This window comes from Ovis canadensis, chromosome 26, assembly GCF_042477335.2.
Source record: "Ovis canadensis isolate MfBH-ARS-UI-01 breed Bighorn chromosome 26, ARS-UI_OviCan_v2, whole genome shotgun sequence".
In the NCBI taxonomy this organism is placed as follows: Eukaryota; Metazoa; Chordata; class Mammalia; order Artiodactyla; family Bovidae; genus Ovis; species Ovis canadensis.
Window position 1 is genome coordinate 55,764,262 of NC_091270.1, and position 24,835 is coordinate 55,789,096.

The 24,835-nt window shown below is 36.1% G+C and overlaps 1 protein-coding gene across 4 annotated transcripts in view; it reads left to right on the forward strand.

Moving 5' to 3' along the window:
• The window catches only part of TOP2B (DNA topoisomerase II beta), a 62,592-nt gene that overhangs the window by 21,091 nt on the left and 16,666 nt on the right, over positions 1–24,835 (forward strand). For all 4 annotated transcript variants that reach the window (XM_069572804.1, XM_069572806.1, XM_069572801.1 and 1 more), the window contains exons 5-25: positions 159–304; positions 1,132–1,229; positions 1,921–2,133; positions 5,323–5,496; positions 6,893–6,994; positions 7,080–7,217; positions 11,007–11,145; positions 11,460–11,617; positions 11,764–11,889; positions 13,003–13,113; positions 13,195–13,300; positions 15,521–15,630; positions 16,211–16,303; positions 16,400–16,514; positions 18,001–18,122; positions 18,324–18,472; positions 19,235–19,466; positions 20,967–21,101; positions 21,702–21,902; positions 22,887–23,082; positions 23,229–23,320. In XM_069572804.1, coding sequence (XP_069428905.1) covers positions 159–304; positions 1,132–1,229; positions 1,921–2,133; positions 5,323–5,496; positions 6,893–6,994; positions 7,080–7,217; positions 11,007–11,145; positions 11,460–11,617; positions 11,764–11,889; positions 13,003–13,113; positions 13,195–13,300; positions 15,521–15,630; positions 16,211–16,303; positions 16,400–16,514; positions 18,001–18,122; positions 18,324–18,472; positions 19,235–19,466; positions 20,967–21,101; positions 21,702–21,902; positions 22,887–23,082; positions 23,229–23,320 — 2,956 coding nt within the window. The remainder of the gene's footprint in view (positions 1–158; positions 305–1,131; positions 1,230–1,920; positions 2,134–5,322; positions 5,497–6,892; positions 6,995–7,079; positions 7,218–11,006; positions 11,146–11,459; positions 11,618–11,763; positions 11,890–13,002; positions 13,114–13,194; positions 13,301–15,520; positions 15,631–16,210; positions 16,304–16,399; positions 16,515–18,000; positions 18,123–18,323; positions 18,473–19,234; positions 19,467–20,966; positions 21,102–21,701; positions 21,903–22,886; positions 23,083–23,228; positions 23,321–24,835) is intronic.

Consider the following 24,835-nt stretch of genomic DNA (forward strand, 5'->3'; position numbering starts at 1 on the left):
AAGGGTTTTCTTGAAAGATGAGTGTCTTCCAATTGGTAATAGCTGGCCTTTTGCTTGTAATCATTCATGTTTATTCTGGGTCACTTTACTTTTGATGGAAATTAATTGATTTATCTTTAAACTATTTTAAGCTCCAAACTCTGCTTGTTTATTTACAGTGAATCTAACATTATAAGCATTTGGAATAATGGGAAAGGCATTCCAGTAGTAGAACACAAAGTAGAGAAAGTTTATGTTCCTGCATTAATTTTTGGACAGCTTTTAACATCCAGTAACTATGACGATGATGAGAAAAAAGTAACAGGTAAAGTCTGAATGGCTGATCGGAGTTTTTATTGAGAAATACTGCTCTCTTAACGTAGAAGTCTGTTACTATTTCTATATGATATTACAGAAAAGGGAGCTTTTCTAGTTTTGTTGTGAGAAAATCCTTTTTAGAATTAATATCTATAAAAACTATCATGTATTACTGTTGTCTTGATTATAGATGCTTAACTGGTAGTACATTGACTTCTGCTAGAACTCCTGGAACTCTGTCTAACCTGGCTGATAGTTTGGGTTTTGAATTAGAGTACTGATGAGAGTAAGATGCATATGATTCCTGTATGTGTGAATTTGTTTTTACATAAGCACCGTGTCATCAATCAAATTACTTTTGAACCGTTTTCTTTGAGTCAAGATTGAAAGTCTAGACTCTATAGAGTTGAAAGTGCTTTGACCATAGCCAGTTGTTTTGCTACTTACTTACATTTCCCCGAAGATGATTTTTTTCCAAAACCAAAGTTCTAGAAAGTTCATAGATTAGAGTTTTGTAATAGAAGTGACTGTGATAGAAAGCTCAGATTCACACTCACGTAGACTTACTGGATTGTTTGAAGATACAGTGCTTAATTTTTTAAAAATTGTTATGAAGATAATCTACAAAATGTGTATTTTAATTATATTACTGTATGTGCTAAATCTTAATTGTGTGTTTCTTTAAATGAAAAATCTAAATATGCTTTGAAATATTCAATCAATGATTAAAAAGTGGAAACTGTTTTGCAACAGACGTGCCCTATGGTACGTGAGTTAACAAAGTCCCTTTAAAATTGTTTTCATTAAACCTTTCACATTTAATTGTTCTTACAGGTGGTCGCAATGGTTATGGTGCAAAACTTTGTAATATTTTCAGTACAAAGTTTACAGTAGAAACTGCTTGCAAAGAATACAAACATAGTTTTAAGCAGGTATGATAGAAGTGTGACCAATTCTTTCTTAAGAATAATCATGTTTGTTGCTTTGCCAAGGTAATACCTTATAATACCTTAGATACCTATATAAATTATTATTTTAAGTTAAGCAAGTCATCAGAGTAAAAAGGCTACAGAATGCTTGGGAGATTTTATGTAAATCCATTTTCCTCCCATTCCTTTAAAACTAAATGCTTTATTTGACAGACTTCTTTTTAACGTGTTTAACCAATAGGGAAAATGTCTTGAACCTTACAGTCTAATTGAAATGCACCCACTTAGCATGTTTGAAAATTTCCTTGTTGATTAATCATTATATTTCAAATTTTTATATTTCACTTTTGTAGACCTTTGAAAATTTTACATAAGCTAAAATAATTTTGTGAGAAAAGCATTGTACCTTTTATTTTTGTATAATTCTGTGTATGGTCATTTGTAGATTTTGAAAGATTTAATTAACAATATATAAAGCTGTTCAGTTGATTTTGCTTATTTTCAGCATGAGGTTGTTATAATAGTTTTATCTAAAATTTCTTCATTTATAGTATAGTTTTAAGGATTGGTTTGTTGTGAAAGTTGGAAAATTATTCTAGTTGTGGTAAATGAATGTATTTCATTAGCTGAGTCTTTATGTATTATCTAATATAGAAGCACAATAGAAATATTTAAATATTTTTTCTTTTAAAAGACATGGATGAATAATATGATGAAGACTTCTGAAGCCAAAATTAAACATTTTGATGGTGAAGATTACACATGTATAACATTCCAACCAGATCTGTCCAAATTTAAGATGGAGAAACTTGACAGGGATATCGTAGCTCTCATGACCAGAAGAGCTTATGATTTGGCTGGCTCCTGCAAGGGGGTCAAGGTCATGTTCAATGGGAAGAAATTGCCCGTAAGTGTCTTCCAAAATAACTCGTGCTTTGTTAATTTGTAGACAGCCTGTAGTTAGATCTTGCTTTTTAAATTGTTAGTCTCTTTTAACAAGCATGTTTAGATGATTGACATTTAAAGTAATTATTGATACATTTGGATTAAAGCTTACCATCTTGTTATATGTTGATTTATTGTATTTGTTCTTGGTTACTTATGTCCTTGTATCCTGCCTTCTTTGGTTTAATTCAGCATTTTTTAAAAATGATTTCATTTTATCTTCTCTATTTACTTATCGTGTGTGTGCATGTTCTCGGTTGCTCACTTATCTGACTCTTTGAGGCCCCGTGGACTGTAGCCCGCCAGGCTCCTCTGTCCATGGGAGTTTTCAGGCAAGAATACTGGAGTGCTTGCCATTTCCTTCTCTGGGGGTCTTCCCAACCCAGGGATTGAATCCATGTCTCCTGCATTGATTGGCAGGCAAATTTTTACCACTGTGCCCCCTAAGAATCCTCTTTACTTATTATTCTTATTTTTAAAACTTCTTTAGTGATTATCTTAGGGTTTATAATACTCGTTTGTAAATAATTTGAGTCCCCCTTTTTTGTCACTTGGTGTGTAGAGCAAAAACTTTATGACAGTGTATCCCCAGGTCCTCCTCTCCGTCCCTGTGCCCTCTTCATCATACATTTCGCTTTGGCATATTCTCTAAACAACAGAAGAAGAGAGAGAAGGAGGAGGAAGAAATATTTGGAAAAGTTATGGCAGAAATATTTCCACAGTCAAGTTCATTGATTTTTTTTTTTAAACTGTGTCAAGTTTCTGACTCGATGATATCGCTACTGCTTTAAGCAGTCAGTTATACTTTAGAGCAATAAAAAAAATAGTTTACCTTCTTTTATTCCATTTCCACTGCTCTTAATTTCTTGTTGTAGGCCTAAGTTTCTGATCTATTTCATATTCCTTCTGGCTGGAGATTTTTCTTTAATATTTATTTCCTGTGGATACCTTTGCTGATAATAGCTTCCCTCAGTTTATGATTGTCTGAGAGAATTTTTTCCTTCACTTGAAAGGATGCAGAGTTTCACTGAGTATAGAATCACAGTCAACAGCTGTTTTTTTTTTTTTAGCACTTAAAAATGCCACTCTGTTGTCTTCTTGCTTGCATGGCGTCCGCTGTGACCCCTATCCTTCCTCTGTTGGTAAGGTTTCTTTTTCCTCCCCCTGCCTAGAAGATTTTCTATTTGTCTTTCGAGTATGATATACTCAGTTGTATATATAGGTTTTGTTGTTGTTGTTTTGGGGTTTTTTTTTTTTTTTTGGTACTTAATTCTGTTTGGCGTCTCCTGAGCTTATTGGATCTGTTGTTTGGTGTCTGTCACTAATTTTGGGAAAATTTTGGCTGTTATTTCTGAACGTGCTGCTCTTCCTTCTCCTTCTGGGAGTCTAATTATGCATGAATTGTAGGACCCGTGCTCTTGGATGCTTTACTCCGCTTTACTCACTCTGTTTTCTCTTTGAGTTTCAGTTTGTTTGATTTCTATTGCTATATTTTCAAGTTCATTGACTTTTTCCTCTACTGTGTCAAGTTTACTTCTGAGCCTGCCAAAGGCATTCTTTGTGTCGTCTGCTTTTCTTAATTTCTAGCATTTGCATTTGATTCATTCTTAAAGGTTCTGTCTCTCTGCTGAAGTTGCATATTAGACAATATATATTAGACAATATGCAACTTCCACAAGAGCCTTTAACCTGTTAGGCATTGTTGTTGTTCAGTTGCTAAGTTGTGTCTGACTCTTTGTGAGTCTATGCGCTGCAGCATGCCAGGCTTCCCTGCCCTTCACTCTCTCCCACACTTTGCTCAGACTTGTGTCCATTGAGTCAGATGCCATCCAGCCATCTCGTCCTCTGTCCCCTTCCTTCTCCTCTTGCCCTTTTAGTCTTTCCCCACATCAGGGTCTTTTCTAATGATTTGGCTCTTTGCATCAGGTAGCCAAAAGCCCTATCTGATAGCTAAAACATCTGCGACATATCTAAGTTCTGATGATTGATTTGTCTTTTCAGACTGTGTTTTCCCCTTGCCTTTTGGCATACCTTTTGAGATTCTGTTGAACACCAGCTTTGTCGCATAGCATAGTAAATATGGTGTGAATAGGCTTTAGTATGAGGATTTATATTAATCTGTACAGGGAGCGGGCCGTGTTTGCAGGCTGTTGTTGCTGCAGTTACTAGTGGTGAGGTCTGTTGTTGCTGTGGGCACCAGATACTTCAGATTCTATCTTGTCCTTTCTCTATGCTTTCGGGCTTGCCTTGGAGCTGCTGGTCTTCCAGCTGGAAACCGCTGTTACAGTTGGAGGCCTGCTGGCCTGGGTATAGGTTGTGAGAGACCCCCATGTCTGATTAGTCTCAGGCTTTGGACTGCTCAGGGCCTGTGTCTTGGGGTTTAGCCTTCTCAGGAGTGTCTATGCCTCCGCTTGAGGTGGAGATGTTCCCTTTGTCCTCTGTTTTCCTCTGGTTGCATCAGGTCACACCAGTGCTCTCCTCCTGTGCCCTGCAGGATAAGCCTTTTTAAGATGTAAATAAGATGGGCATAGGAGGTGTGGGGCTGGGCAGAAGTACTTTATCCCAGCTCTGGTGGTATTTCACCACTGCTTTCCAGCAGTGTCCTTCCCCCTGTGAAGTAAGCCATTCTTTTTTCTTTTCTGATAAGGGTGAAGGCTCTGGGCTGAATTCCCAGTGGCTGCTGTTCTCCACCTGGCGCCATGAGGGTCACTCTTTCTAAATCCTTTCTGATCCACTGTGAGGAAAGGCCTGCAAAAGACTAGGAACCCCTTCTGACCAGACTCCAGGGGCTTCACACACACACGCTAGTCCACACTTGTCTATAGAAAGAAAGTCATCAGAAGCTCTGGTTCCAGGTTCCTATGGGCTTATAGCACACCAAGCAGCTTCTGCCCAGATAAGCAAACGATTTAGGTTCTGTGTCTCCCTACAAACACCTGTCTCTCTTCAGACTTGGGATGCTCAGCTGTCCTGTGATCTCAAGTTTTTGAAGATGCATAGAAAATCTGTTGTTTAACCAACTCTTTTCTTATAAAGGAGAAGAAAACTTCTTTGAGCCTTCCCTTCTACATGTCTAAACTGGCTGGTGTTCACCTAATTCAGCTGCCAGTGCAAGAGGAATTGTTCATTGTTTTTGTTTTCCAAATTTTAGGTAAATGGATTTCGCAGTTACGTAGATCTTTATGTGAAAGACAAATTGGATGAAACTGGAGTGGCCCTAAAAGTTATTCATGAACTTGCAAATGAAAGATGGGACGTTTGTCTCACATTGAGTGAAAAAGGATTCCAGCAAATCAGCTTTGTAAATAGCATTGCAACAACAAAAGTAAGTACACTAATTCTTTGTTTCCAAGTCAGTTGTAGAACAGTCTTCATTAAAAACAAGATAAAACAACAAAGAATACCCCTCCACCCTGCTTTTGTGAAATCAAAATTGACTTATGAAAATAAAAGTGTATTTTCTATGAAATATCTGTCTTATAGTTTATTTAAGCGTCCACTGAGAAATAAATTTACATGATTAGAACTTACAGTTGAATACATTTGTATTTTATGGAATTTAGAATGATAACAAATTCCTTGTTCTGTGTTCTGAGTTTTGAGTGTAAAAGAACAAATAATAAGAGATGAGTCTGTTTTGAGATCACATCGTGAAATACCTTACCTGTGGTTCTAAGGAGTTTGAACCTTTTTTGTAGGCTTTTAAATTTCCAAATCAAATGAAATTCTTCTCATCTATATGCATTTATCCATTGACCATAATGAAATATTGGGCAATATAAGTGTGTATTTTAGAATAAAGCCATGAGCTATCACTTTGTCACTCTTGTTCAAGTTTGAACTTATTTTTTATCATCTAGCATCACTTTTTCTAGTCAACAGAAATCCTGTATCAGATTGGATTGCATTTTATTATGTGTAATAGAAACCTAGTATGCAGTGGTTTGTGCATATGAAGGTTTTCCTTTTCCTCTTCTGGGGACTGATGGCATGCAGTCTTAGTCTGGTTCTGTGACTTTACAGTGTCAACAGGGTCCTGTTCTCTTCCTGGCTTGCTTTCTTTTCTGCCTCTCTTAGCATATGGCTTTCATTTTCATGCCTTTAATATGTCTGCTGCACCTTTCTAAGTCCTAAGGAGAGAATGAAGTTGGACAAATGCATATGTGAATTATATCTCTCCGCTTTTATCAGGAATTCAGTATTGTTCCTGGAAACCTGATCCAGTGGACCTCTGCTAGCTTCTCTGGCTAAAACTGGGTCAAGGGTCCCTTTACCTGCAAGGGAGTCTAGATTGGTAAATCTTTGTAACTGGACATGTTGCCAGTTAAAAGTGCAGTTGGATTTGCCCAGAACATGAAAGGGAAGACACTGTTGATGGCTACCATGGTCCCTAAGTGGCAGTCTTGTGAGCGTCATTGCTACCACCAGGCCAGTGTTCATTCTCACCTCCGTGTCTCTTTTTCATTGTTTTCACTTGGTGGGGAGTTATATAGAGTTGCTAATTAGCTCTGTGGCCAAAAGGACTATGTTTTAAATCCCAGCTCTTTCCTTCTGAGACTTATCATATTACCTCTGATATATAGGGTGAGTAATATAGTCATACTAACTTAAAAAAGTTGTGTTGAAGATTAAATGCTCACTCTAGAAAACTGTGAATGTTACTGTTTTGCTGCCTTAATTATAGAAGATTTTGTATTCATTTTTTTTTTTTTCCTCTTTAGGGTGGACGGCATGTGGATTATGTAGTAGACCAAGTTGTTGGTAAACTGATTGAAGTGGTTAAGAAAAAGAACAAAGCTGGTGTGTCAGTGAAACCATTTCAAGTAAGTGATGTTTTATATGTTCTGTTGAATTGTTAAGTAATAATCAATTCTGATATTGACCTTTCTTTGGATATGTTTTCAACAGGTAAAAAATCATATATGGGTTTTTATTAACTGCCTTATTGAAAATCCAACTTTTGATTCTCAGACTAAGGAAAACATGACTTTGCAGCCCAAAAGTTTTGGATCCAAATGCCAACTATCAGAAAAATTTTTTAAAGCAGTGAGTAAAACGTATATTACTTTTCAGTGTTTTTTGTTTAATTTAGAGTTGATTAAGTAGTTTTCTTGATTTATTTATTCTGATTAGTTTGTTATTTTAACTGCAGATACAGGCATACTTATCCTAAAAACCAAAATGCTTGATTCTGAAAACTTCAAAGGTTAGATAGACACTGTTTCATAAAACAGTTGATTATTTTGCCAAGCTTTAAAGTAGGGAATCATGTAACTAATTATGTTTTCAGTTTGCATTGGTCTTTAAAAAGCCAGTTTTGCCTCTAAAAAATGTACAGGTCCTCACAGGACTCCTGTCTTCATCTTTTCCATTCCTTTCAAATTCATCTACTGATTTTGTAGATGTAACTTAAAAAATTATGGTAACATATGTCTAGCATAAAATTTACCATATTCTACATTTTTTTTTTCATTTTAGCACATATTTATTTAGGCTGCCTTAACCTTTCTGAAACAAGATGAAAATATAAATAATAAATCTTAGATTTATAACTGAGCCTTGTGGCTGCTCTATACAGTCAACAAAAACAAGACCAGGAGCTGACTGGCTCAGATCATGAACTCCTTATTGCCAAATTCAGACTTAAATTGAAGAAAGTAGGGAAAACCACTAGACCATTCAGGTATGACCTAAATCAAATCCCTTATGATTATACAGTGGAAGTGAGAAATAGATTTAAGGGACTAGATCTGATAGAGTGCCTGATGAACTATGGACAGAGGTTTGTGACATTGTACAGGAGACAGGGATCAAGACCATCCCCATGGAAAAGAAATGCAAAAAAGCAAAATGGCTGTCTGAGGAGGCCTTACAAATAGCTGTGAAAAGAAGAGAAGCAAAAAGCAAAGGAGAAAAGGAAAGAGATAAGCATCTGAATGCAGAGTTCCAAAGAATAGCAAGGAGAGATGAGAAAGCCTTCTTCAGTGATCAATGCAAAGAAATAGAGGAAAACAGAATGGGAAAGACGAGAGATCTCTTCAAGAAAATTAGAGCTACCAAGGGAACATTTCATGCAAAGATGGGCTCGATAAAGGACAGAAATGGTATGGACCTAACAGAAGCAGAACGTATTAAGAAGAGGTGGCAAGAATTCACAGAAGAACTGTACAAAAAAGATCTTTACAACCCGGACAATCACGATGGTATGATCACTCACCTAGAGCCGACATCCTGGAATGTGAAGTCAAGTGGGCCTTAGGAAGCATCGCTAAGAATAAAGCTAGTGGAGGTGATAGAATTCCAGTTGAACTATTGCAGATCCTGAAAGATAATGCTGTGAAAGTGCTGCACTCAATCTGCCAGCAAATTTGGAAAACTCATCAGTGGCCACAGGACTGGAAAAGGTCAGTTTTCATTCCAATCCCAAAGAAAGGCAATGCCAAAGAATGCTCAAACTACCACACAATTGCACTCATTTCACACGCTAGTAATGCTCAAAATTCTCCAAGCCAAGCTTCAGCAGTATGTGAACTGTAAACTTTCAGATGTTCAAGCTGGTTTTAGAAAAGGCAGAGGAACCAGAGATCAAATTGCCAACATCCGCTGGATCATGGAAAAAGCAAGAGAGTTCCAGAAAAACATCTATTTCTGCTTTATTGACTATGCCAAAGCCTTTGACTGTGTGGATCACAATAAACTGTGGAAAATTCTGAAAGAGATGGGAATACCAGACCACCTGACCTACCTCTTAAGAAACCTATATGCAGGTCAGGAAGCAACAGTTAGAACTGGACATGGAACAACAGACTGGTTCCAGATAGGAAAAGGAGTACATCAAGGCTGTATATTGTGACCCTGCTTATTTAACTTCTATGCAGAGTACCTCATGAGAAACGCTGGGCTGGAAGAAACACAAGCTGGGATCAAGATTGCCAGAATAAATATCACTAACCTCAGATATGCAGATGACACCACCCTTATGGCAGAAAGTGAAGAGAAACTAAAAAGCCTCTTGATGAAAGTGAAAGAGGAGAGCGAAAAAGTTGGCTTAAAACTCAACATTCAGAAAACGAAGATCATGGCATCCGGTCCCATAAACTTCATGGGAAATAGATGGGGAAACAGTGGAAACAGTGTCAGACTTTATTGTTTAGGGCTCCAAAATCACTGCAGATGGTGACTGCAGCCATGAAATTAAAAGACACTTACTCCTTGGAAGAAAAGTTATGACCAACCTGGATAGCATATTGAAAAGCAGAGACATTACTTTGCCGACAAAGGTCCATCTAGTCAAGGCTATGGTTTTTCCAGTAGTCATGTATGGATGTGAGAGTTGGACTGTGAAGAAAGCTGAGTGCCGAAGAATTGATGCTTTTGAACTGTGGTGTTGGAGAAGACTCTTGAGAGTCCCTTGGACTGCAAGGAGATCCAACCAGTCCATTCTGAAGGAGATCAACCCTGGGATTTCTTTGGAAGGAATGATGCTAAAATGATGCTGTACTTTGGCCACCTGATGTGAAGAGTTGACTCATTGGAAAAGACGCTGATGCTGGGAGGGATTGGGGGCAGGAGGAGAAAGGGATAAGATGGCTGGATGGCATCATCAACTCGATGGACATGAGTCTGAGTGAACTCCGGGAGTTGGTGATGGACAGGAAGACCAGGCATGCTGCGATTCATGGAGTCGCAAAGAGTCGGACATGACTGAGCGACTGAACTGAACTTGTGGCTGCTAATAATTTTTTATAGTTTTTTCTGAATAAGCTTTGCCTCGTTTCTCTTGTTCACCAGTGCCACCAAACATATATATATTAAGTGCCTTTATGTTTGCCCTGGGAATGTAGAGATAAATAAATTACAGCCCCTCCTCTTTGAAAGTTTTTAGTTTTTTTGGAGGAATATTGTGTAATATTTCAATAGAAATAACATTTTTATCAAATTTTGGTATTGGAATTTCAAAGGTAGGGTCTCATGAACAAAAACAAAAGTTGATTTTTAGGTTTAGCTAAAGGCCTATAGAATAGTACTTTGGGGTCTGATTGTAATAAATTCTGAATACCGCTGACCTGATGCTAATCATTTCCCAAATTTCTCCCCTCTTCACAGTTGTTCTTTTTATAAAGTAATTTGATTGTAATTTTTATACTTTTTCATTTTTGGGAAAGGAGGTTTAGATTTGATAACATAGTTCACTTCTTTTTATATTTGAAACGTTCCAGAAAACTTATTTCATACACCTATAATCAAACTACCCAGGTTGATGAAAAATAACTCAAACTTGGAGACGCTTTACTTTTTCAGGGAGTAGAGTTTGACATCGTATCACCCGTTAACTCACTGCAGAATGACACACATGTATAATGTTAGAATCCTTATCACCAAGCTCTTTAAAAAATAAGGACTATTCATAAGTTCTTAAGTTTATCCTGATACTCCCTTCATGTTAATATTTTTTTTTGTCATAGTGAATTCCAGATTCATGTTTTTGTGTTGAAGGATATCAGAAATGTCAGTGTCTATAATTGCCCAGGTAGTAAATTCATAGGTGGATCAGCCTTTACTGTGTTCATTTTAACAAAACTAACTTGTAACAAAAGCTGTGTATATTTCTTATGGAGTTTATTCTAATAAAATTTTTTTCACATGTGGTAAAGTTGCCTTTTTCTCATGTGTTTACATTTCCATATAATAGGTTATGGTGATTAGCTGCCTCAATTAATTTACTGTAATTAGAATAATTTGCCATCATATATCCTTATCATTTTGCATTACAACTGCCCAGATTCCAAATATTACATTAGGTGTGAACTTCTTGCTTGCTTCTTTGATTTTTAGGCCTCTAACTGTGGCATTGTAGAAAGTATCCTGAACTGGGTGAAATTTAAGGCTCAGACACAGCTGAACAAGAAGTGTTCATCAGTAAAGTACAGTAAAATCAAAGGTATTCCCAAATTGGACGATGCTAATGATGCTGGTAAGATTCAGTTTTTGTTTGGTTTTTAGATTTTAAGTTTTTATTCAGTTATAGATGGTTTTAATTTTCTACATATATAGGATTTTATTTTCAGAGGATAATTTCACTAAAATTGTCACATATAACACATATTATAATTTTGGGGGGATAAAACTTCAATAAAATGTGCCTCATTTTTACATTATACTGAGCATAATATAAGATGACTCTTTACAATGTTTTACTATCATTGTGATTGTTAATTTTTTGGTTTCATGCTTTTCATTGGTAAGATTAGGAGATTTGGAGTATGTATCATTGCTCATCTCTCTTAGGTGGCAAACATTCCCTGGAGTGCACGCTGATCCTGACAGAAGGAGACTCTGCCAAGTCCCTGGCCGTGTCCGGATTAGGTGTGATCGGGAGGGACAGATACGGCGTCTTTCCCCTCAGGGGGAAGATTCTTAACGTGCGGGAAGCTTCTCACAAACAGGTGTGTATCTACATATGTACCCACATGTGTCTATGACAATTTATTACTTTAACTAAAATTGTTGTGTTTTTATGTGTCAATTCTGACTCATCTTTTGTATATTTTGACACTTTAAAATACTTGCAATTCTTTTCATTTTTGCACAGATCATGGAAAATGCAGAAATAAACAATATTATTAAAATAGTTGGTCTACAATATAAGAAAAGTTATGATGATGCAGAATCTCTGAAAACTTTGCGCTATGGAAAGATTATGATTATGACTGATCAGGTTGGTTAAAAGTTGCTACATAATAAAACATCTCTTTTTTAGAATGTCCTTTGGATATTTGTTTCATGAGATTTGTTCCAAGATAGTAAATTGAAAATGATTATACTTCAAGGGGAATAATAATATTTAATGGCAGGGTTTGTGTGAAGTACATTTTACATTATCTAATTTATGGTAGCGACCTTTTTGGTTAGTTATTTTAAACTGTTTTTAAATTCAGTAAATCTGGAAAGAGTTGAACACACTGCAGTATTATGACGTTGAAGCTTGCCTGTAAACAGGAAGGAAATGGTGAAATTTAGGAAGATGTCTAATATTTGTTTATGATAGCATAATTGGGGATTCACAAAAAACTAGGAGGATTTGAATAGTAAAATGGCAATAATTAGGCAAGAACTAGAAAACTGAAGAGTTTCATATGCTTCCCTGGTGGCTCTGATGGTAAAGAAGCCGCCTGCAGTGTGGGAGACCTGAGTTCAGTCCCTGGGTTGGGAAGATCCCCTGGGAGATCTTCCGGTTTTCCATTCCAGCATTCTTGCCTGGAGAATACCCATGGCAGAGGAGCCTGGTGGGCTGCAGTTCAGGGGGTCGCAGAGTTGGACATGACTGAGTTTACTGAGCATACACATAAAATTGAATAGTTTCATATCCATCCAACTACTTGTGTCTCATGTACTCTAACTGAAAGCATTTGTAGGAAAATCTTCAACTGAGAAGCTGCTGTGTAGTTTTAAGCAGAAATTTATCAGTTTTTATGTTAAGAGAAGACTTGTGAATACTTGTATTCCATAGATTTCTCCTTTCAGTGAAGTGGCATTATAACTGTGTTTCTTGTATTTCTGTCTTCTAGTGAAATCTGGGGAAACTATAAAAAAGATAATGGTAGTATGTTTTATAGCGACAGAAAGATTCAGTTTATCACATAGCTATATTCTTTATTTGAATTTTAAGAAAGAAATTCTTTAATCATCCAAAGAATAATCTGTTTTGTACAATGCAGTTCTAAAATGTGAATGGAATTTTGCCTCATTGCTGCATTCATATATTTAAAAATTTGATTATATAAGTAATTTCATAAAATTATCATGACATTCTTTACTGATACTTATTTAGGATCAAGATGGTTCTCACATAAAAGGCCTGCTTATTAATTTCATCCATCACAATTGGCCATCACTTTTGAAGCATGGTTTTCTTGAAGAGTTCATTACCCCTATTGTAAAGGTACTATTTACATTAATATACTTTTATACTATGGTCTTAAATGGTAGCAGAAAAACTAATTTTTTTTATTATTCATTTAAGGCTAGCAAAAATAAGCAGGAACTTTCCTTCTACAGTATTCCTGAATTTGATGAGTGGAAAAAACATATAGAAAACCAGAAAGCCTGGAAAATAAAATACTACAAAGGTCTGTATTCTAAAACACTTAAATTTTGTGAACTTAACTATTGACATAAATTTCCTGTTAAGAGAGCGTTATAAAATATTTTGAAAGTTTATCTCTTTTAGCTTTCAAAAACAACTATTGCTGATTTTTAAAGAGTTATTATGGAAAATTTTATGTAAGTAGAATAGGTTAATGGGCTTCCCATGTACTTAAGTGTCATCATTTCATGAACAATCTTGTTTCATCTGAACTCTTCTCATCGCCTTCCCATTAGTTTGAAATATTACGTTGGTGCAAAAGTAATTGCAGTTTTCCTTTGTTGAACTTTGTCATTTGATATTGGAGTACATTCTTAAATAAATGTGGTTATATTATACATCATTTTACTGTGCATTTCTTGCTATATGTTCTTTTCGTTAATGACTTGTTACTTGTTATTTATTATATATTGATTTTGGACTGTGGAAATGATGTTAGACAAAAAGCAAATTTGAGCAGTTTTCTTATTCAGGTTCAAATGGGTTGTAAAGCAGTGGCGACAACTTGTAACATCAACAACACATTTGGCCCAGGAACTACTAACAAACGTACAGTGCAGCTGTGGTTCAAGAGGTTTTGCAAAGGAGACGAGAGCCGTGACGATGAGCACAGTGGCCGGCCGTCAGAAGGTGACAGTGACCAGCTGAGAGTCATCTCTTAAGCTGATTTTCTCACAACTACATAAGAAGTTGCTGAAGAACTCAACAGTGACCGTTCTATGGCCATTTGGCATTAGAAGCAAATTGGAAAGGTGGACAAAGCTCGATAAGTGGGTGCCCATGAGCTGAACAAAAATTTTAAAAATCATCATTTTGAAGTTGTCTTCTCTTGTGCTGTGCAATAAGAACTAACCATTTCTTGATCGGGTTGTGACGTGTGATGAAAAATGGATTTTATATTACAACCAGCGACGATCAGCTCAGTGGCTGGTCTGAGAAGAAGTTTCAAAGCACTTCTCAAAGCCAGACTTGCACCAAAAAAATGTTCACTGTTTGGTGGTCTACTGTCCATCTGATTCATTACAGCTTTCTGAATCCTGGCAAAACCATTACATCTGAGAAGTATGCTCAGCAAATCGATAAGCTGCATCAGAAACTGCGATGCTAGCAGCTGGTTTGGTCAGCAGAACGGGCCCAGTTGTCCACAACAGTGCTCAACCGTTGTCACACAGCCAGCGCTTCAAAAGTTGAACAAATGGAGCTATGAAGTTTTACCTCACCCACCATATTCACCTGACTTCTCACTAATTAACTACCACTTCTTCAAGCATCTCAACAACTTTTTTGCAGGGAAACTGCTTCCACAACAAGCAGGAGGCAGAAAATGCTTCCTAAGAGCTTGTTGATTCCTGAAGCACCAATTTTTACGCTACAAGAATAAACAAGCATTTCTTGTTGGCAAAACTGTATTGATTGTACTGGTTCCTATTTTGATTAATAAAGATGTGTTTGAGCCTAATTACAGTGATTTAAAATTCATGGTCTAAAACCTCAATTACTTTTGTACCAACCTAATAAATTCCAGGCATTAATAATATAATTAATTTAGATAGTACTTTAGTATGTATTTCTAAAAGAATTTTTTGTTGCCCATCATACCATTATCATACCTTTCTTTAATAACCTTAAATATTCAATCTGTTAAAATTCTCCTGACTATATTAAAAATGTTCATTTATATATATATATATATATATATATATATATATATATATATTTAAAATCAGGATCCAAACAGAGCCCACACAGTGAATTTGGTTGATAGGTCTATTAAATCTTATTATATTGTTTTTCTGTTTTCCGTGTGATTTATTTGTTTAAAAAGTTGGATAGTTTGTCCTATATCATTTCCCACATTCTGGATTTTGTTGATCATTTCTATAGCTTTTTTTTTTTTTTGAGAGAACATTTAATGTCTATTCTAAGTAATTTTCATATATGCAGTATGGTGTTATTAACTATAGGCATTATGCTGTAATTAGATTCTCCAGAATTTATTCATTTCATAACTGAAAGTTTGTACTTTTGACTGACATCTCTCTATTTCCCTCTTCCCTCAGCCCCTGGTAACCACTATTCTACTCTGTGTTACTATGAGTTTGACTTTTGTTTTTTTTAGATTCCACATACAAGTGAGATCATACAGTATTTGTCTTTTTCTTCTGTCTGGCTTATTTTTACTTTCATTTTAAAAATTGTGCAGGGTTGGGTACCAGTACAGCTAAGGAAGCCAAGGAATATTTTGCTGATATGGAAAGGCACCGTATCTTATTTAGATATGCTGGTCCTGAAGATGATGCTGCCATTACCTTGGTAACAAAGTTAATTAAGAAATCTCTCTAGACAGAGGGGTGGGGAATGCATTGAGAGAGAGTCGCATTGACTTGCATGTACTACCACGCGTAAGGTAGCTCACTGCTATAGAGCACAGGGAGCCTAGTTCAATGCTCTGTGATGGGGGAGGGAGGGAGGGAGGCTTCAGAGGGAGGGCATACCTGTATACTTATTGCGGACTCATGTTGTACAGCAGAAACCGACAAAGCATTGTAAAGCAACTAAACTCCAATTAAAAATTAAAAAAGAAATCTCTCCCAGTATCCTTTTCCTCTGTCTGCCATCCTCCCCCTCCCAGTCTTGGCTTGCTGTGGTATGTCTCTTTTTAATTCTAAGCCCAGCCTAGTTAATCTTAGTGTCATTCCCCATCACCTCAGATTATGCTCTGCTTTCATAGTTCTTTAATTCAGAGACCTCTATTCAAATGTATTTTTGATAGAAGTGTATTGGAAAAGACTGTATAATTTCCCAGAAATTAATAATTATTTGCTTTTATAAATTTTAATTCTATAGTGAAATTAATTTTTTTTAATGTATTAAATTATCTGGAATTTTTCAGGCATTCAGTAAGAAGAAGATCGATGACAGAAAAGAATGGTTAACGAACTTTATGGAAGATCGGAGACAGCGTAGGTTACATGGCTTACCAGAGGTTAGTCATAAAGAGCTGTGATCTGGGGGAAGAAAGAGAAAGGCTAAAAATCCATGTAGTAATAATGACATAATTGCTGTGTGACTTTTCCCTTAGCAATTCTTATATGGTACAGCAACCAAGCATTTGACTTATAATGATTTCATCAACAAGGAATTGATTCTTTTCTCAAACTCAGACAATGAAAGATCTATACCATCTCTTGTTGATGGTAAGTAGCTTTTGTTTAAGAAGCTTTTTCATTTTTGAATGTTATTGAGCGTATTTTAATTTCATGTATTTTAACCCATCCTTATAATAATTTTTAAAATTCTAAAGTTGCTTTTGAGATGTTTTAGAAGTTTTGAAATATTTTATAGTCTTTAATTTGAATCTTAAGCCCTTTTTGAGTTTCTAAATAAATTATTAATAGCTTGCAAATTTTTGAAGTTTTAGCTCCAACTTATTGGAGACTTTTTAAAATAAAAAGTAAAATGTGATTTTGATAAGTTCCAGAGTATTTATCAGACCAAATTTTAAAAGTACCTTTACTCCTCAGTACCCGGAACCTCCCATCCAACTACTAACCAGGCCCAACCCTACTTAGTTTTCAAGATCAGACAAGATAAATCTCATTCAGGGTGGTATGGCCATAGACCTCAGTTCCCCAAATTTAATGCTTTAGCTTATCTAACGTGACAAAAAAATTAGACTGCTACCGAGTAGTTGGAGCAGATTTTAGTCTTTTATCTAGAGTGTTTTGATTTTATAACTTTTAAAAAATTAGTTTATCTTTATGTCCCTTGGTTTTTCAGCTAAAACAGATGGTTCTATAATCTATCTAATTCTAGCTTTCGGTCACATCCAGTCTCTGAAGTCTTCGTTAGAAGTTGCAGTCGAAATTGGTCTCAGGTGCTGTCAACTTCTATGCCAGTAGTTGTGTGCCTCTTATTTTACTTATGTTAGTTTTGCCTCCTCAATTAGATTATAAAATTCTCAAGAAAAGTGGCCATGTTTTATTATCCTTTTGCTTCTGCTATGCTCTGGGCCCATGGTAATGACGACAGCTGGGATCCACTGGAAAGTTCACCACTGTGCTCCTTGGTCTACAGCAGGAAGAGTGATCAGGAAGCAGAGTGCTTTGCTTACATTATCTCTTGTAATCTATGGTCACCCTATTAAGAGGGTAATTATTTATGTTACACTGAAGAGACACTGAGACTTAATGGTTTAGTAAGGTGTAGAAAGTCATGGCTAAGTTGAGAAGAGTATCCAGATTAGTGAGATTCTAAAGCCTGCATTCTTAATTACCAGAACATATCTCTACTTTATAAGAGCATTCCAGATTTAGGGCATTCTAATGATAGTTTTTAGGTTATTTGACGACTCGCTGACACTTTCATCACAACTGGCATTTTGGGGATATGAGTGTTGTGAAAGCTCCTGTGAAAGGAATTTGGTGCCACCCGGCAGTTCTTTAAGACTAGAAGGGGTTTTTCAGTTGGTTCTTCACTTTCAGAATAGCTTAAGATGATATAAAAATATGTTAGTAGGTACTCATTTTGTTAGAGTCTCAGCAATTTTAGTGATTTTTAATAAGCAGACTATATCTTTGCTTTTTTCTCTTGAATATATAGAACATTATTGTCACTAAAAGAAACATTGCAACTCAATCTTGAGTAATATTTTTAAAAGAGGGTTTTTCTTTTTAAAATCAGGTTTTAAACCAGGTCAACGAAAAGTTTTATTTACCTGTTTCAAGAGGAATGATAAGCGTGAAGTAAAAGTTGCACAGTTGGCTGGGTCTGTTGCCGAGATGTCTGCTTATCACCATGGAGAAGTAAGCAAGCATGGAGACTGGAATTAATTGAGAGCTATACTTATTGGCATGAAGAATGATAATAGGAGGATAATCCAGCATAATCAAGTGTTTTTGCTTTTATGAGGTCTTTGGAAATGTTAAAGAATTGAGGATTTGTGTTTTAATAAAAATGAGGTTCATGGAGGAACTTTGTGAATGTACTTTGTGTCTGTCCCGCAGCAAGCATTGATGATGACTATTGTGAACTTGGCTCAGAACTTTGTGGGGAGCAACAACATCAACTTGCTTCAGCCTATCGGTCAGTTTGGAACTCGACTTCACGGGGGCAAAGATGCTGCAAGCCCTCGTTATATTTTCACAATGTTGAGGTAATAATTTGCAGATATAATGGCATAAATACTATTTGAAGGTTATTGGAACTAACAAAATGTGTAATAGAAGTGTAGCTATGGAGAGAGAGCCATATTCCCTGGTGGCTCAGATGGTAAAAGCATCTGCCTATAATGTTGAGACCTGGGTTCATTCCCTAGGTTGGGAAGATCCCCCTGGAGAAGGAAATGGCAACGCACTCCAGTATTCTTGCCTAGGAAATCCCATGGATGGACAGAGTAGCCTGATAGGCTACAGTCTATGAGGTTGCAAAGAATTGGACACGACTGAGCATCTTAACTAACTTAACTATGGAGAGAGAAGCTTGAGTGTCATGTTCAGGGTCAATGTTCCAAAGTATTTGATAACATACAGAATGAAATTTGTTGATCTCGGTTTTTATGAATTATTGGTGAAGCCAGTCCTAATGAATGTAAGGATTTTTCTGATCTAACTATTTAGGCTGAAAGTGGGTTTTGTGGTTTAGTCAGAATAAGAGGAAATCCTTATCAGGTGAAGAATTTAGGCAGGTTAGTCAGTAAGTAATATAAGTAAAACAGGGCTGTTTTATTCTGGCTTTGTGCCTGAGAGAAACACATTTGGTAATAAAGTTAAGTAAATTTTATTAAGTTTAAGGACTTGTAACCAAAATTTTTAAATGCATTCTTTTAAAAGATTTCTGACATGTAAAGTAATTACGTATAAAGTTTTTTTTCTCAAACTGTGACATTGCTGCACGTTTCTCTTTTTCCTTTTATTAGCACTTTAGCAAGACTGCTTTTTCCTGCTGTGGATGACAACCTGCTTAAATTCCTTTATGATGATAATCAGCGTGTGGAGCCTGAGTGGTATATTCCCATAATTCCCATGGTTTTAATAAACGGTGCTGAGGGCATTGGCACAGGATGGGCCTGTAAGCTGCCCAACTATGATGCCAGAGAGATTGTGAACAATGTCAGGCGAATGCTTGATGGCCTGGATCCTCATCCCATGGTAATGATGCAGAATTTACTGCTTATATTGGTTTTATTTGTATTTAACAAATGATATTGTGTGAACTACAAAGTCAGTAATTTTAGAAAAGAAATGGAACCATTTTTATATTAGAATGTATTTTAGACAGTAAGGACCTTGTTAGTATAGAACTTGATGTGTGCTTACAGTAAAAGATAAAGTTTGCAAAACCTGCAGATAACGCTTATGGGGAGAAACTTTATTAAAATTTTAATGTAAAAGTATTTCAGACTTTTAAATGTTTAAATTATATAAAGAATAAGGCTTGTATGATAAAGTTATATGCAACTTTTTATTGTTCTTCAACAACTAAATCAGGTTATAGAGTCATGAGGATACTTAAAAACACACTGCAGGTATTTTAATATGTCTCCATATTTACTTTTCCCCTTTCCTACATCATTGATTGTTCAGCCCCAACTCCCTCTAAGGGAAACCTTTCGACATGGTTTACCCTCTTCTACATGGTTTAAAATCATCTAGATTCATAAGCAAAGAGGAAAACATACTCCATGTATATAGAAACTTACTATTTTTATGTATTTCACTCTAAATTTTATTTCATTTTTGTATTTAAAAAAATTAGATTGAGTGTGATTTAAAATCTGTTTCTCCCCTAAATAAAGTACTTTAAAATATTTCTAACAGGAGTATCAAATTACTTATAATGATTATAGCATTTTATTTTAATTATTTCAGATACATTGAGTATTAAGTTAATATGTTTCTTACATATTCATATGTGTATATGTATATATACACATATATATATAATCTTCTATATATGATACTGTGCTAAGTGGTGAGATAAAATATTATCCCTGTCTTCAAAAAGTTAATCTTTTGTCAAGGCAAGACATCTGGGCTTGTAGTTTACAGTGACAGAAGATAGTAATAGTTGCTCAGTGTGCCAGAAGAAATGTCCTGTGCTGTGTACCTAACTGCTTAGTGATAATAACAAATAGGAATTAGAGAAGCGGGGGGTAGCTTGTCGTTTGGCTGAGGGGCTGAGTGAGATTCATACAGGTATATAGGGTGTGAGGGCATGCTGGGTAGAGGAAAGTGAGAATATTCAAAATATTCAAGACGTATAAGTAGTGACCTGGAAGGCAGATCATTGGCTCTGGACTGCAGAGCTAACATAACATCTGAGGAATCTGAATTTAGAGAATTTTTTAATCTACAGGAGAAGGAAGGATTTAGGTAATAGACTGGGGAGAGAAAAAAGGTAATATTCTTGGAAGACTAGGAAAGATGATGCTAAGGTTTCGAGGTTAGGGAATGCTGGGCCTTTGAGAACAGATGCTGTGAATTCAAGCCCGAGTGATTGTATGGAGAGGGCCTGCTGTGGACGAGAGGAATTTTGGTTCAGTCGTGTGAACCTGAGCTGGCAAGAGCTCCTGACTGGGGGCGCTCAGAGGTGATGCTGGCACTCGGTGAGGAGTTGGGCTCTTAAGGGATTTTTATTTGTCTCTTCAGCTTCCAAACTACAAAAACTTTAAAGGAACGATCCAAGAACTTGGTCAAAACCAGTATGCAGTCAGTGGTGAAATATTTGTGGTGGATAGAAACACAGTGGAGATTACCGAGCTCCCTGTCAGAACTTGGACACAGGTTGGTACAAGATGCCAGCTGCCTGTGAGGAGGGTGGTTGCATTAGGCAGCGTGTTCTGGTTTGAATGGGATTCCATCTCTGTTTGCCCTGAGTCTGTAGAGTGTTTAAACATTCCTGCATGCATTTTTGGCACATTCATGTGAATATTCAAATTGTAATTAAAATGTTTTTTAACTTATCTAAATGTAGAATGACTGAAGCTAACTTTTAAAAAGACTGTTATCTTGTTTACACTGAAAATGAGTAGAATATGAAATGAGTAAGGAATAATGTTTGGAACCCTTGCAAGTGTGGTCAGTAAATTCACGTCAGTCAGTGTAGGTGGGTGTCAAGCTGTCAGCTCTAGCTGATGCCATCCTGTTCGTACTCTCGGCCCCTTTTCACCCTTCGAGCAGGTCAGAACCGTGCCCTTGTCTTCTTTCTCCATTAAGATCCCTGCATGTTGTTGACTGCAGTGGCTGGGCTGGAGATGGTGGAGCTGGAGGTTTCCCCTTTTTCTTCCGACTGGAACTGAGAATTTTTAGAAGAGTGTGTGACTTGTAGTTTAAGAACATGAATGTGTGTCATGAAAGAATTACTTATTTTTTAATCTTTTGTAGGTATACAAAGAACAGGTTTTAGAACCTATGCTAAATGGAACAGATAAAACACCAGCATTAATTTCTGATTATAAAGAATATCATACTGATACAACTGTGAAATTTGTGGTGAAAATGAGTGAAGAGAAGCTAGCACAAGCAGAAGCTGCTGGATTGCACAAAGTTTTTAAACTTCAAACTACTCTCACTTGTAATTCCATGGTACGTGAACTAGATTTACTATGAATTTAACCTGTTATTATGTAAGTGGGGTTTTTGCAGCTGGCTTCGTGACACCAGTGAATGTAATGAGTCTGAATGCTTCTCCCCTTGGATGTTTGCTAAGGAATCCAGAGGTACTTTCCTTTTCCTCTAGTATTATCCTCTGCTCTTAATCCCAGCTCTGCATTTTGAGTGTGGGGTTGAACACACAGGATACACATACTTTCACACACACTGACTTGAAGTTCTGGGAGGGATTATTGCAGGATTTCTGTGTGCCTTATTGTCTGTCTCTATTAGCATTTTAATTGTGAAGTACTTATCTTCTTGTAACTATAATTTGCTTTATTAAGCTTATAAATAATTGAGGAGGAAAATAAAAGTGAGTATGTATGATTATTCTCGTTCCATTCCAAGTTAGCTTTTAAACTTAAAAAAGAAAAATCCAGCAATAGCATAGTGACTGAGAAAAAGTGCCATCATTGATAGAAAAAGGATACAAAGGATAGAGAAGTAAGATTTCTCTGTAAATTGAGGTTTGAGTGAATTATAGCACATTTCAAAAAATCAAAAGCGAGGCAAATGCACACCCGCTGAATATATGGGAAAGAGAGAACCTTAAATTTAACATTTAAAGACTTACAGAGAGAATGCATTTCTTTTTGGTTTGAAAAAAATATTAGGTGGTTTTATAGCCATAGTTTATATAGTTTTAAATAAGAACCTTATTTTAAGGTCCTATCTTAAAAATTTATTCCAACTTAACATATTTTCATAGTTCTGAGAATTGAATTTTATCCATTTCTCAAAGTTATCAAAGGAATATTCACAGAAATGTGCTGAATAATTTTGGTTCTGGCTTTTAGGAATGGTATGTATTCATGTAAGTGTATTATGGTTATTTAAAATACTGTAGGACATAATTCAAGCTAAAAATACCAACACAGATTTATATAATCTTTGAAAATTTTGTGTTTTGCATAGGTACTCTTTGATCATATGGGATGTCTGAAGAAGTATGAAACTGTGCAAGATATTTTGAAAGAATTCTTTGATTTACGATTAAGCTATTATGGTTTACGAAAGGAGTGGCTTGTAGGAATGTTGGGAGCAGAATCTACTAAGCTTAATAATCAAGCCCGTTTCATTTTAGAGAAGATACAAGGGAAAATCACTATAGGTAAGATGCAACCTTTAAAAATTTGAACATTAGTTAAAATGGAAAAAAAAAACTTTATTAATAGAAGACATTTTTATCAGTAGAATATAAACAAATACAAATTGAATCTCTTTTCTTGATCCTAACTTTATTTTTCCCTCACATAGAGAATAGGTCAAAGAAAGATTTGATTCAAATGTTAGTCCAGAGAGGTTATGAATCTGACCCAGTGAAAGCCTGGAAAGAAGCACAAGAAAAGGTAATCATTTGCAGAATGAGACATTCAGAGAAGCTTTTAAAAGCAACTTCCAAAGCGAACCAAAAACCCAACCCCTGAATTTTGAATTTAGTACTGCTAACGGTGCTGAGTGGTGTGTTTGGAGACTGAAGTCTTCTGTTTATCCACGAAACGGATATGGTACAGGAATTTGCAGTGACACCCGCCGCAAAGCACGTGGCCAGTGTGGCTCTGCCTGGGCCTGGGCTGTGACTCCAGGTCTGAGGAGGTAGCTAGTCTCCTCGGCCTTCTTTTTGTGAGCTGCTGTTAATGGACGGTGGTGGTGTGTGGTGCAGGTCACTCTGGGAACTGCTCTGGTCGTGTGTAAATGATTCCCTCCGGGCAGTCTGCAGTCATAGTGTGGAGTCACCACTCCCTCGATCTGGTTTTGCTGTACTCTGGGGATATGAGAGATGGAATGGTTCATACTTACCAGTATTTATTGAGCCCCATGGTGTGCTCTGACCTTGGCTTTAGATCTTTAGCTGGAAATTTAAACCCTGGGACTTCAGATTAAAAGTCTGGTGTTTTGTTAATTGTCCATTTTAGATCATAGAGTACTAACACTAATTCAGTGAGTGGAATATTGAAACTGTGAGAGTTCTCTCAAAAATTAGCTTCTTGCTGTTGTGGATAATTTAAAGAGGTGATACCACGTTGTGATTGAGAACACAAATGTACAAAAAAGAAGAAACCTGGAAATGATTAGTTTTCAGATACTTAATTGAATATTGTATACATATATAATACTGATAATGTTTGCATTTTAAAAAATAGTTATGATTATGTGATATAACTTGCACTGAAACATTAAACTTCCCAGCATTTGAGTTCTCAACCAGAATGTTTTTCATATATTTCAAACTACATATAAATACTGCTTTCATTTACATTTAAGTTTTTTTCAATTTTGAACTGTCCTTAGAATGACATATACTAGAATAAGTAAAACTAACATGAATTATGTATCAATTTACATATTGAGGTAATAGGTTGATTCATTGAGGGAAGTGGGTAGGACAAAGTGGGAGAGTATTCAAAATTAAGATGCCTTAAGCACTTGCTTTCCTTTCAGTGTGTTTTAGTGCATTCTTAAACCCCAAGTTATGGTTTATACACTACTTGCCCATCTGCATCACTGTTGGTTTAAATTATATCTTAAAAAATTTTGCTAGTAAGCTAATGAATTTAATGTTTAATTTTTAAAAATCAAAGTGTTTAGGGTTTGAGAATGCCCTTCTGGTGGAAATAGACCTCACGGTTAAAAGCTCATGCTCGTTTCAGTACTTTCATTGTTACCCTCAAAAATCTCTCAGCATCTTGACCATGCGTTGTTCACTTTGGGGGTTTCAGAAAGAGAAGGAGCTGCTCTTACAAGAGTGTCTTGTTATGTAGAGTTGGAGGAGAGAAAATTACAAAGCAGATAATTAGAAGCTCGAAAGCATGGTAGAATTGTCACTGGAACTTGAAAAGCGGTGTTTTTTTTTTTCTTTTTTC